Below are 11,902 nucleotides of genomic sequence, written 5' to 3'. Positions count from 1 at the left end.
TTTTTGGGGGGGGGAAATAAGAAAATTCTGCTTTTTTCCCCTCTTCAAAGTCTGTGTGTTTGTGCGCGTGGTTTATTTTTTCCTTTCCTCATTTTCTCTTTAGGGGAGACCTCAAGGAGGCGGGCACCGTGTTGTCGGGGAGCCATCGGGCCATCTGGCGCCGTTCCCCACCGGATGACGGCTGACTTCGTCTTTCACGAGGTGAGGAGGGAGCGGGACACCGAAGAGCACAGCGCTGTGGTGGGGGCGCTGGAACGGTGGTGCTACTTGCCGTACCCGGCGTGCTCCCGCAGACACCTGGAGCAGGTGGATCTCTTCGTGGTGGCCTCCCGCGCCTCCACCCCGGACGGCACGGCGGCGGCAACGGCGGGGGTTCTCGAGGATACTTCCTCCGCCATGGTGGGCGCGGTGGGGGTTGTGTGGGTGCCGCTCGCCCCCGGCCTTGAGGTGGAGGGCTACATTCAGGTCGTGCTCGTGCAGGCAACGTATCGCAGGCGCCACATTGCAGGGGAGCTGCTGCGTCGCGTTCTGCAGCTCGTAGCGGGCGGTGAGCCCAGCCGGAGGATTTTCCGATGGCGGCTGCACACGATGGTGTCCTCGCCGCAAACCACGGCGTACCTCCGCAGGGTCTTGCCGGAAAACGATGATCCGGCAGTGCAGCAAGAGTTGTTGGAGGAGATGGAGCGACTAGTGGCTGCCGTGCCGCGTGTGTACGAAAAGTTGGGGTTCACCACTCGAAAAAACATTTACGCGTACTACGGCAAGTCCGCGGACGCGGTGGAGATGGTGAGGCGCGGGTAAACAGGGTGTGCGAAGCACCCGCCGAAGTCTTTTGGGAGGTAGTGAAGAGCAAAAAACGCAAAAGAAAAATAATAATAATAAAAGCTGAACTTGGAGTAGCTAGGCGCCGCTGGCTTTGTGGGGGACGCCGTCTGCCTTCCCCGCGCAGGTGCCCGTGCCCTGCGTATTCTTTCTCTTTTTCTCTTTTTTTTCCCCCCCCCCCCTCTCCCTTCCTCCTGTTGTTGCTTTCTTTTGTGTGTGTGCCGCAGTTAGGGGGCCTTGGCGCATCCGCCCAACATGTCCGCTTCACGTGACTCCTTCACTAAGTCCAAGTGGCTGGCGTTTTTCGCGGAGCTCACGGCGAAGGTCACGCACCACAATGTGGTGGTGGTGGAGGAGGGGTGTGAGGTGCTCAAGCGAATTCTCGTGTCGAGCGTGTCCGTGGCGGCGTTTTTGGAGGAGGGAGAACTAGTGACGCACCTTGTGGATACAATTGCCGGTGACATGCTGTCAAGCGAATGCCGCGGCGGTGGGCCACCGTTTTTCACGGCCGATAAACTTCTCTTCACGCAGCTCGAGACACTCTCCCTTTTCATTGACATGATGCTCGCGCTCTACGCAGACAGGGATCCCTATTACTGCCTTCTGGTGCTGGCGCGTGCCGGGGAGATTTTGCTGACGCTCGTCAAACTATTGCAACGGCAGCATCCACGCTTTTTTGGACTCCTCGCGACGATGGTGCACTCGCTTCTCTCCTTGCCGCTCGGACGGGAGGTACGGGGTGTGCCGCTCAACGAAAATCGCTCTGTTGCGTTCACGTGCCATCTGCAGCAGCTACAGGCAGCGGTGGCCCAGCACGAGGGAATCCTGCAGGAGGTGTTGGAAACGTTGCAGGCGCTCTACTTTGCCATGGATGGCGCGACGCGCTACTGCAGCCACACTCTCTTGAGCCTCGCGGCCCACCGCCTCCGACGACTGCAAAAGCGGAGCAAACCTGGCAATACTGCTGGAGAAGATCCTTCCGCAACGCACAACGCCGGGTTGAACCGAAGTGAATACGCCCCTACTGAGAGTGTAATGGACAAAACTCTCAACAGTCATGGCACGACGTGCCTCGCCGTGGATGAAACCAAAATGTCCATCAACACAACCGTTGAAGGGGAGGGCACGATTCCGGTTGAGAGTACGGATGCTTCCGTTCCTGAAGAGGAGTACATAGACTGCTTTGATCGCCTGTCGAAGGCTCGCTCTCACGAGGAGTTTTTGGTCATGCTTAACCGGCTCTGGTGCCTAACTGTGGCCGATGGGGATGAACTGCAACGCCGGTTCACAAGCCTCAATTTCAACCGGGCATTCCGGCGGTTTCTGGAGACCATGCCCTCCAATCAGCAGGACCAGGTGGTGTTTACCTCGGCGCTGTTGTGGTTATCGCACATGATATCTGGCTTTCACCTCCTCCGTGAGACGCGCGACAGCATCTTGACTGTTGCTGGATCCTCGCTGATAAAAATCCTTCTCCAGGATCTGAACACCCGTGAGCTGCTGCCGGCGCCTCGAGAAGCGTCCGGCTTCTCCACCGTTGGCGCCTCGGCGCTTGCGACAAGCGCAGTTTCAACGACCGAGGCAAATTTGAGTACCCCACCCCCGATGCCGGGCGAGAGATGCAGCAGCCCTGTGCAGAGACCATCGATATCGTTTGTCGTCCTCTCCTTCCTGCTTGTCGCTGAGCGTGCGTGTGAGCCGCAGGAGATGGAGCAATGGATTCGTGAGGCGGGCCTATTCGTGTTGCTTGAATCCCTCATCAGAAATGTGGAGCAAACCAAATCCGCGTTGATTGATACGCCGACTACGGCAGACGGGACACTTTCGGACGAAGTGTACCTTGCTGGTGTCATGGCAGCTACGCGGACGGAGCACGTCACCCTCGCCGCCCTTTCCTGCAAACTTCTTTCGTCTGTCATATGGAATCATTGCGCGGTGCTGGCTGAACTGCTTGCGCCAGAAACTGTTGGGATGCTGCAATGCATAATCCCGCTTTTACTTACGATTGGCATCCACAACCCGACACTCACATCAGCCGTTGAAAATATGTCTGGCTCTGCCCTTCATCACTTGCCAAGCTGCCCACGTTCATCTCGCTATACGTCTCTGGGCGAGTGCAGCCTGGTTGCGTTGGATGCCGCTCTTTGGTTCCTGCAGGTTTCCCGGATGAATGCGATCTGTTTGAGGGATATTGTTCCGCGCATCCCGGCACTCTCGCGGGCAACACGCAACAGCATCCACCCGCCTCTCCGCGCCTCTGTCTACCGCTGTCTGTCCCGCCTCTGTGCCTCACCCACAGAACTGATGACCATCGTGCAAGAGATGCCATCGGTCGTTAACGCCGCCGTCAACAGCGTGCTGGAGTACACAAAAACGGCGCCACAGTGGGAGGCGGCAGCTGCGGCGGAGTGGTTGGCGGACGTCATTCGCATCTCCTCAGAAGATGCCAGGCTGGAGCGGAGTTTTGACTTCACTCAGTCAGCGCTCCCTGTTAAACTATTGGAGTTGGCCTCGTGCAACGGTGTCACATACGCCACTGCAGCCATGATGTTCTTGCTGACCTTGTTGTTTGAACAACAAACGCGCCTCGCCGAGCTTCACAAGAGTACGTTGACTAACGCTCTCTTGCCGTATGGTAAGCGATCATTGGAGTGTTGGTGGCAGCTTCTTTTTGTGGCGACGCAAACAAACGAGAAGCTGGTGTGTGTGCATGAAAAGCCGATACCTGCGGCGACAACGACAAAGGATGCACTCTCGCGCTTTCTGAGTGGGACCGAGGGAATTTCAGTGCAGTTTTTCTTTATCTGTTCCTTGGCGCGTGGATTGCTCTTTCTTTGTGCCGCCTGTCCACTTATTGGGGAACAGTTTTCAAATGATATTATGTGCGGCTTCTTCGTAAGCGTCTTTGCGCTTCCATCGCCCGCCGACGTGTTTGCCATGTTGTCATCCCGCTTTGGCGTGAAGGTGGAGCAGCACGGGACGTTGGAGAATTCGTACGAAGTGATGCTGCAGTGGGTGATAGAGCTCTGCTCGCTTTGGATTAAGGCGACGAGTCAGAACACGAAGGACCCTCCCATTTTACCACCTGCTTTATTTAAGTCTCTCTGCAAGATCCTGGGAAACAGTTGCCTTTCGCAACGCATTCGCGCGCATGTCTGCTCCCTCGTCTCCGACGTTGTCGTTGCACATTCCGAGGCTTTTTCTGAGGTGCTTGCGGCGTCTAGTGGTGATCTTTTTGCTGCATCACTTGATATTCACCATGCTTCCTCTGTCTGTGGAATGCAGTGCCGTCTCGTGTCGCTGTTTGCGCCGGCCAATTCCAAGGCGCACGAAGTTGACTGGGTCGCCTCAAAACTGGAAGAGCTTGACGGGCACGTACAGGCCTTAAAGAAGAATGGCGGCGTCCTTGGGGGAGAGGGGATGAGTTCGCTTATGATGCTGCTTTCCACTGTGTGTAGTGTGGTGGCCTTTCCTGGGTGTCGTGCCTTGTCGCCGGACGTTATGCGCTTGCTGTGCGCTTCACTTCGCACCACGTTGGGGTATGAGATGACGCAACGTGCGGCTTTTCAGGCGGCCGTGGCATTGGCGCGCAGTGTCGAGGGACGACGCTGCCTCTTGCAGGAAGCCTCTTCTGCCGGTGACCCACTGGCTCGCTCATGTTTTGGGCGTATTCTGGGCATCACACTCGGCGTCTCGCAATCCGGTGAACAGTTGCAGCTGCAGAAAGACAACAATAACGCCATGAAGAATACTCCGTTGTCCGAGCGAGAGGCCTTCAGGGCAGCCGTTGTAGCGTCAGGATTTGACATCTGCGCCACGGCGTGTGGCAGGGGCGGTGAACCGTTTTCGCGCGCGGTGATGAAGCTGAGGGGTGTTGAGCAGATAGAGTCTCTTTTGCTGAGGAATGAGCGCCGGCGTGTGGCGACGCCATTGGGGCCCTTTCGCCTGTTAGCGGCGCTTTCGTTCCAGGCGGAGGCGCAGCTCGCCATCATGCGTCAGGCGGAACTCATGACGATGCTGATCGAGGCGGCGGGAAACACGAACTACGCAGGGAGCCTGGCCTTGTTGACGCTTCGCAACCTTTGCTTTAACCCCACGCTTAAGGTCAAGGTTTGCCAAGACAGTCGCCTTCTTCTCACATTTAAGGCGGCCTTGATGACAGAGGCGTCGCCGCAGACAGCGGTGCACGATTCCGGCAGCCAGAGCTCAAAGGACAGACTGACGACCTTACCCTCATCAAAGAGTGAGCCGCAGGCGAAGCGCGTCTCTCTACAGACATGTGCAGAGCAGACACCCTTACGACAGTCGAACAAGTCAGAGTGTGTGGAGGGCACAGATGACACCGTAGGAGCTGCCGAGGCATGTCGCCGTCAGGAGTTGGCTGTGACTGCCTTATGGTCGCTCATGTACGACAACCAACGGGGGAAGTCGTATGTCCGCGGTGTGCTCAACCAGTCACCGGCGGTGAACATCAACAAACTCCTGAGAGCTTGCTCAGATATTGCGCTGCGCGCCCCGGGACTTGAAACGTACCCTGAGAAAATGTCGGAGGCCATTGGAAACATTAGGTTTCTCGGAAAAGGTGCTGTTTAAGGCGGGGCGACACATGAGCCGAAGTGTGTTGGGAGCTAGTACGGCGCAGAGATGGTCATGAAAGGCGTTCACGGATAGATAGCGAGGCGTTGAATACAAACGGAAGACGAAGAAGCAAAAGGAAAAAAAAAAGCAACGGAGTTGATGAACGACAAAAGCTCTGTCCCACACCATAGATTTTTTTTTCGTGTCAAGATTAAAGTTGTTGTTTGAGCATAAACTATTCCTTGAAGGGCACCTCAAATTCTGTTTCTTTCTCGCTCTGGGTATGTCGTAGTTGGATGCTTCATTTCCGGATGCCTTCTTTGTTTACTGGTCGTCACGGCGACTGGGTCCAGAAAAGTGACGGGCCGCCCCACTGCCACTTTCCTTAACTTTATCCTTAAATCCTCGTAGTGGCCATCCCTCTGTGGCTGCACTGACACCTTTTACTTTTCTTTGTTGTTGCTTTTTTGTTTGTTTTTGTTTTCTGTTTTTACCAAACACTGTTTCTCTTTGGGCCCGCTGCTGTTGAAATAAGTTGGGGGCAGAAAGTTGTACTCCCTTCACTTTAGTGGTGGGTGAGGGATTGCGCGAACGCCAACGCCGGCGCCGGCGCCTCTGAGGAAATGGCAGGCGCCGAAAAAAAGGCAGCGGTGCTTCTTCTTGTGCGGCAGCTGCTGGCGCGCCAAGAGGGCGATGCCAACGGCAAATCCACACATCCGCTGCCTGAAACTTACGAGGAGCTCGGGGATGGGGCGTTTCTGTACCGCATTCTCTCCCGCATATCACCAGAGACCTTCCCGGATGCCCTCGAGATTGCCGAACAGGCGCCGTCGAGTCGACAGAACTGGGTGGTGCGGAAAGGGAACCTCGTGGCCCTTGTGAAGCATATGGACGATTATGCCCATCAATTTCTCGGTGCACCGGACACCTTGAATCTCATGCTCACGATCCGGCCGGCGGACATCGCAACCGCACCAGCATTGAGTGGGGAGTTGAAGGCGCCGTTGACATACGACATTGGCGTGGATCGTCTGATGGAATTGACAGACATTTTTCTCGTCATGGTTGTGCTCAGCGGTGATCCTGTCGTGCTGCAGGCGTTGAAGTCGCTCCCGCACGCGGATCAACTGGCGTTGTCCAACGCAGCGAAGGCATGTATCACCAAATACGCGCTACGTCCCCGGCGGCGTCATGAGACACCGACGTTGGGGGACTCTGCTGCCTCCAGTCAGTATCGCAGCGTCACAAGAAGGCGTGGTGACGCTTCTTCGCACGCTGGCATACGATCTGCTTTGGCAGCTGATGAAGCGGCCTTCACTCAAGAAATCGCACGGCTTCGCCGTGAGCTAGAGGACGCGAATGCCAAGGTGGTGGAACTTGACGCCAAGCTTCACCTTACCCTCTCAGAGAAGCAGGAGTGGGAATCCAAGTACAAGAAGCTGCTTGCGGAGGCCGAGCTCGGACGCACGGCCGCTGCCGGGGAAGACCATTTGCGGCAGCTCTTAGCAAAAAAGGAGGCAGTTGTCCAGAAGCTCACGGCAACTATTGAGGAGAACCACAAACGTATTTCGGCTTTCAAGGAGGCTACTGCGGCGCAGGAGACGGCGTTAGGTTCGTTTAAGCGCAAACTTAGGCGCACAGAGGAGGAATTGATGAAGAAAAATGTGGAAAGGCGGGAGGCTTTGGATAAGCTTAGTGTGGTTGAAGAAAGTTTGGCTGCCCAGAGGAAAACCCAAACCGAACTGGAGCGGCAACTGGAGGAAGTACGCACGGAGTTGGCTCTTTCGAAGGCTGAGTGTTCTACTGGCGTGGACCATGCTGAGGTCTGCTCGAACCGTTCATTTGGTTCAGTGAACTCCATGGATCGCGTGGTACAGCTTGAAAACGAACTGGATGAGGCAAGAAGTCAAAAGGAGGCGGCTGAGCGATTGCTGCATGTTCTTCAGCGGCAAGTTGCATCACTGCCGACTGAGGAATTTAAATCCTCTGCTGCCCTAGACGCCCTAAAGGCCCAGTTGCGACAGGTCGAAAAGGAGAAGGGAGACTTGCGTAGCCAACTAGCTGCCACTATCGCGAAGTTGGAATATGCACAGAGTAACCGGAGAAGGCGCGGCAGCGCAAGTGCTATTGACAGTGAGACAGAGAGCCTGTTGGCAGGAGGAAAGGTCCGTGGAAGGGAAGGAGAGAGTTTGCCTGAGCAGGACGCGACGGATGTAGTTGGCCAGCACCCTCGTCCATGCGGCAACCAAGATGGGATGTGTCGGGAGAGGACCTTACTTGGCTCCACCCTGCTGCTGCTTGGCTATCGCAACTTGATGCTGCAGCAGCGGGCCATGCTGACGAACAGCGGAGCTTTCACGGTTTCTGCTGAGGAAGCAGAAAGCAGAAGTGGGGATGTAAGAACCACAGGGTCTTTCTTGACACGTCATCGGCACGAAGTAGAGCAAGGCCTCTTAGCGTCTGTCCTGAACCGCGGCGGCTGATGGCGCTGATTGAAGAAACAATAAAAACAACATCAAATCAACCCGAGCCTTTGATGATTCTGCAGGCTTCTGCCCTTCGTTTCTCCCGTTGAGTAGTTGTGCTTTGAGGTGAATCTTTCCTTCTTGTCTCTTCTCCCCTTCTTCAATGCTTATGTGCGATGGTGTTTTATTCGATTTTCGTTTATCCATCATGCGCACTGCGTCGTTTGACTGCTGGCATCCCAATCCCATGGTCGGTGGGCATGCTTGTGTGGCATGAACACTTGCTTCAAAATGGCGCGGAAAAGAGGGAAACCAGGGCCTGTAATGGGAAGAAAACTATCGCGGTGGATCCTTCCGCGCGGTTGTTTTCCGTCCTTCCTTTTTGATCTGCTGGAAGGGCTTTTGTTTCTTTTCATCTTTTTTTTTTACTGCTGCTTGGGATATCTTTCTTGAGGCGCGCACGCGTTCTGCACCTGGCCACGGAGCAGCGTGAACGCACACACACACACAGATATACATAAACATATACCGGCATATATACATATATACGAGACACCGATATACACACACCAGATTGCGAGGTTGTGGTGGTGGGGGGACCGGAGTGCCTGGCGGCGCCTTTGCATGAACTCGCAAGATTTGTCGGCGCCGCAACAGCGGCAGGGCGAAGACGACGACGGCAGTGAGTACGAGGACGTGATTGAGGAAAGGGAGTTGGAGGTGGAAGACGAGTCGTACGTTACCGGGTCAGATGACGACGAATACGATGAGGAGACGACGGAAAACTACGAGGAGGAGGAAGAGGAAGAGCAGGAAAACTTGCTTTCTTTTTCAACATTTCCACTGGAGGCTCTACGCGGTCAGCACATCATGGTGGTGGTCGCGTTTAATCGGTTCATTGCCGTTGGCACAAACCGTGGCGTAGTGGCGTTAGTGGAAACGTCTGGAATGGTGGTCCGCATGCTGAACAAGCACGTTAACCCCATCAGCGACGTGAGCTGTGACGCGATGGAGGAGCATGTGGGGTCCTCCGACAAATCGGGCGTGGTCACGGTACAGAACTTGTACGACGAACAAGGTTTTTACCGAAAAGAGTTCGATGTTCCAATTCATTCAATGGCACTGCACCCAAAATATAGCCGCAATGAGGATCGACCCATTGTTGTAGGTGGCGGTGATAAGGTGATGCTCATCACAAAGGCGAGAATACTGGGTCACCGCAAAAGCACGGTTTTGCAGGAGCGCCGTGGAAGGGTCTACTTGGTTCGCTGGTGTGGCCCCGACTTGATCGCTTGGGCAAGCGATCGTGGTGTGCAGCTGTATAGTTACACAGGGCGGGCGATGGTGCAGTTCGTTGCGCGACCCTTAGACGCATCACGACTGGAGTTTTACCCCTGTTCCCTTGTCTGGGAGGCTCCTCGCACACTTAGCTGGGGATGGGGGGACTGGGTTCAGGTGCTTCACGTCTACGAGCTGCGGATGGAGGAGAGGTTGAGGTGGGGAACCGAATTCTTGTCGCGAACGCATCGAGTGGAAGTCATGCCGGCTATTCTACCGCACACGGCGACGGAGCCGTGTCGTGTATGTGGCATAGCTCCTTTTGGTCCGGACCGCTACCTCGTGCTTGCGTGCACGCTCGAGCAGGAAGGGTACATGAAGGAACTAGAGGTGCGTATTGTGGAGCGTGCCACGTTTGTTAATGTTTTCCGTGGGCGCCTGCATACTAAGTACAAACATCCCTTGCAGTATAGTTTGACCTTCTCAGCTGGTGGTGGTAGTGCTGCCGCTGTCGCGGCTACTTCGACGACAGCTTCAAAGGTGACGCCTACATCGCTGCTGCCTTCCCTGCTTTCAGCGTCTGCCGCTTTGTCGGAGTCCGTTTTTTTCATCGCCTGCGTGGATGCCGTCATTAAAGTGACGCCCACCGACGACGACCAACATGTGGAGTATCTTCTTAAAGTGGGTCGCTTTAAGGAAGCCTACAGCTACGCTCGCACCCACTCGCTTCGTCAACATGAGGCTGCAGGCATCGGCTATCACCTCTTGCAGCACCTGTTCTCGGAGAAAAAGTACGATGAGGTGGCCGCTTCTCTTCCGGAGGTTGTGAAGGAGGACTATTTAGAGTGGGAGCGGTGGATTTGTCAGTTCGACCAGGACGGCATGTCCGACCTTCTGGTGGACGTACTCCCCATTCACAGTGGAAGCGCCGGTGAGAAGACTGCTGAAGATGGAAAAGCTTCGCAAAAAAATACCAGAATCGGAGAAGAGTATTACGAGCTTGTGCTTCTTAGGTGTCTGGAGAAGGACGTACTCTGCTTTCAGAGGGCTGTGCACAAGTTCAGGGGAATGTTTCGGCCTCAAGTTGTCTGCAATGCCGCTGAACGCCACTATAACGATTGGAACATGCAAGGTGCCTTGGGCGTTATTCCCGACGAAAAAAGAAAGGCGCTCGGTGATACATACGGATTGCTGCTACAGCTCGGTGGCCACTACGACAAGGCGCTTCAGGTTTTGTTGAGGGTCGACAACAGTGATGAGCTCTTCAAACTTATACGGAAAGAGAAGCTCTTTGCAGAGGCCATAGAAGTGTTGCCTGCACTGTTTGCCAGGAACGAGGACCGCACCATTGAGCTACTTTTGGAACACGTTCACCCTACAGACGCCGCCGTGGACGACGCGACCACGACAGCGGCGTTGCTGTCGCGGTCGAGGTTCACGCCGGCGGCCGTCGTGCAGAGATTGGAGCGGACACAGCGCCGTTACCTGTGGGCGTACCTGAAGGCGTTACAGAGCCGAGACAAGGCAGTGTACGCCGCACTCTCTGAGACGCACGCACAGCTGTTTGCGACTCTCTTCATCGAGAACGAGCCCGCTGGGCTGCTCCCGTTCTTGCGTGATAATTCCGCGCACCTTACGAAACTGCGAGAGATATTTGCGCTGTGCAAAAAGCACCAGCTGCTGGAGGAGATGGTCTTTCTTCTTGCCAGGATGGGGAAGGAGGAGGAGGGCCTTCGCATCATTGTGTACGACATGAAAAGCGTCAGGAAGGCGGTTGAGTTCATTGCCGACATCCCCAATGCAGAGGATCGACTCCAGCTCTACAAGAGCCTTGTACAAATGAGTGTTGAAGTGAACGCCACACTTCGCAGTCGCAACGGGCAGAAGTATCTTGAGCACCGCTTGACAGAAGGGGAGACGTGGGCCAGCATTGCCCAAAGGTATGGCGTCGACGAGGATGACCTGCGCGTGGCCAACGGCGCTGGGAAACCGCAGACTGGCAGTGGTGACAGTTTTATGGCACCGTCAAGCAGCTATTGCATTGTGCCGCTAAACCTTACGGAGGCCCTCCTGCGGGCCATTGTAGACCCGTCAATCGCCGGGCGTATTGCGTTAGACCCCACGCAAATTGTTGAACTGCTGCCAGAGGATGAGCCGATACCGCACGTGGGAAATTGCATTTCCGACGTAGCGCGAAGCAAGGCGAATGATGTGCGGCTTATGACCGCCGTCGTGCATGTGGCAACGAGTGACTTGGGAAAGCAATACGCAACGCTGTACCGGCAACGAGAGGCCGCAATTCGCGTGGAGCCTGGAATGGCGGTGTGTCCCTTTTGCCACCAGCCATCGTTGGCAGGCGTTGTGGTCTTCGGGTGCTCCCACGCTTACCATGCCAACTGCGTGATTGGCTACCTCGCTGGCGAGGGCGTTCTGCTCGTTGGCCCAGCCGGCGTTGATGTTGGCCGCTTCTTTAAGCACCCGGAGGAATACCTGAGGGCGGACGCGCGGCAGAAGTCGCCGTGCTGCCTTCTCTGCCGCGAGGTGCGGGGGGCAGTGAAGTAAGTCACCGGAGCTGAGGCCGGTGCTGGAGAAACGAAGTGGGTGCCTTTGCCGCGCCACGGCGTCCATGACCTTGACTTGTGTATTCGCTGCTTTCTGCTCCCCTGTTCCCTGCCTGGCCGCCTGTTTCCCGTTGGGGCCGTTGCACGTTGTTTTTGTTGTCTTGTGCGTTGAGGAGGTGGAAGGAAGGGTTGAGGTTG

General features: G+C 55.7%; 4 protein-coding genes across 4 annotated transcripts, besides 4 other annotated features; all 4 read left to right on the top strand.

Moving 5' to 3' along the window:
* Positions 1-174: 174 nt before the first annotated feature.
* Tco025E_04584 (transferase) lies at positions 175-801 on the top strand (the record flags this gene model as incomplete). The annotated part of the gene is made up of 1 exon (XM_029371494.1): positions 175-801. One exon carries the CDS (start codon positions 175-177, stop codon positions 799-801), a length of 627 nt encoding a protein of 208 aa, XP_029228433.1.
* A 276-nt stretch (positions 802-1,077) lies between these two features.
* Positions 1,078-5,415, top strand: Tco025E_04583 (uncharacterized protein; the record flags this gene model as incomplete). Its single annotated transcript, XM_029371493.1, has 1 exon — positions 1,078-5,415. The coding sequence occupies one exon, from the start codon at positions 1,078-1,080 to the stop codon at positions 5,413-5,415; it is 4,338 nt and encodes a 1,445-aa protein (XP_029228432.1).
* A 97-nt stretch (positions 5,416-5,512) lies between these two features.
* Positions 5,513-5,551: a microsatellite.
* A 289-nt stretch (positions 5,552-5,840) lies between these two features.
* Positions 5,841-5,892: a sequence feature (A-rich).
* Positions 5,893-6,023: 131 nt separating this feature from the next.
* Positions 6,024-7,883, top strand: Tco025E_04582 (uncharacterized protein; the record flags this gene model as incomplete). The annotated part of the gene is made up of 1 exon (XM_029371492.1): positions 6,024-7,883. The coding sequence occupies one exon, from the start codon at positions 6,024-6,026 to the stop codon at positions 7,881-7,883; it is 1,860 nt and encodes a 619-aa protein (XP_029228431.1).
* A 479-nt stretch (positions 7,884-8,362) lies between these two features.
* Positions 8,363-8,411: a microsatellite.
* Positions 8,412-8,435: a microsatellite.
* A 54-nt stretch (positions 8,436-8,489) lies between these two features.
* Tco025E_04581 (putative vacuolar assembly protein vps41) lies at positions 8,490-11,705 on the top strand (the record flags this gene model as incomplete). Its single annotated transcript, XM_029371491.1, has 1 exon — positions 8,490-11,705. The coding sequence occupies one exon, from the start codon at positions 8,490-8,492 to the stop codon at positions 11,703-11,705; it is 3,216 nt and encodes a 1,071-aa protein (XP_029228430.1).
* Positions 11,706-11,902: the final 197 nt, after the last annotated feature.

Source organism: Trypanosoma conorhini (genome assembly GCF_003719485.1).
Source record: "Trypanosoma conorhini strain 025E chromosome Unknown Tco_14.4_contig_00238, whole genome shotgun sequence".
Taxonomy (NCBI): Eukaryota; Euglenozoa; class Kinetoplastea; order Trypanosomatida; family Trypanosomatidae; genus Trypanosoma; species Trypanosoma conorhini.
Note: the sequence above shows the minus strand (reverse complement) of the source record. Positions and strands in the feature narration are given on the sequence as shown.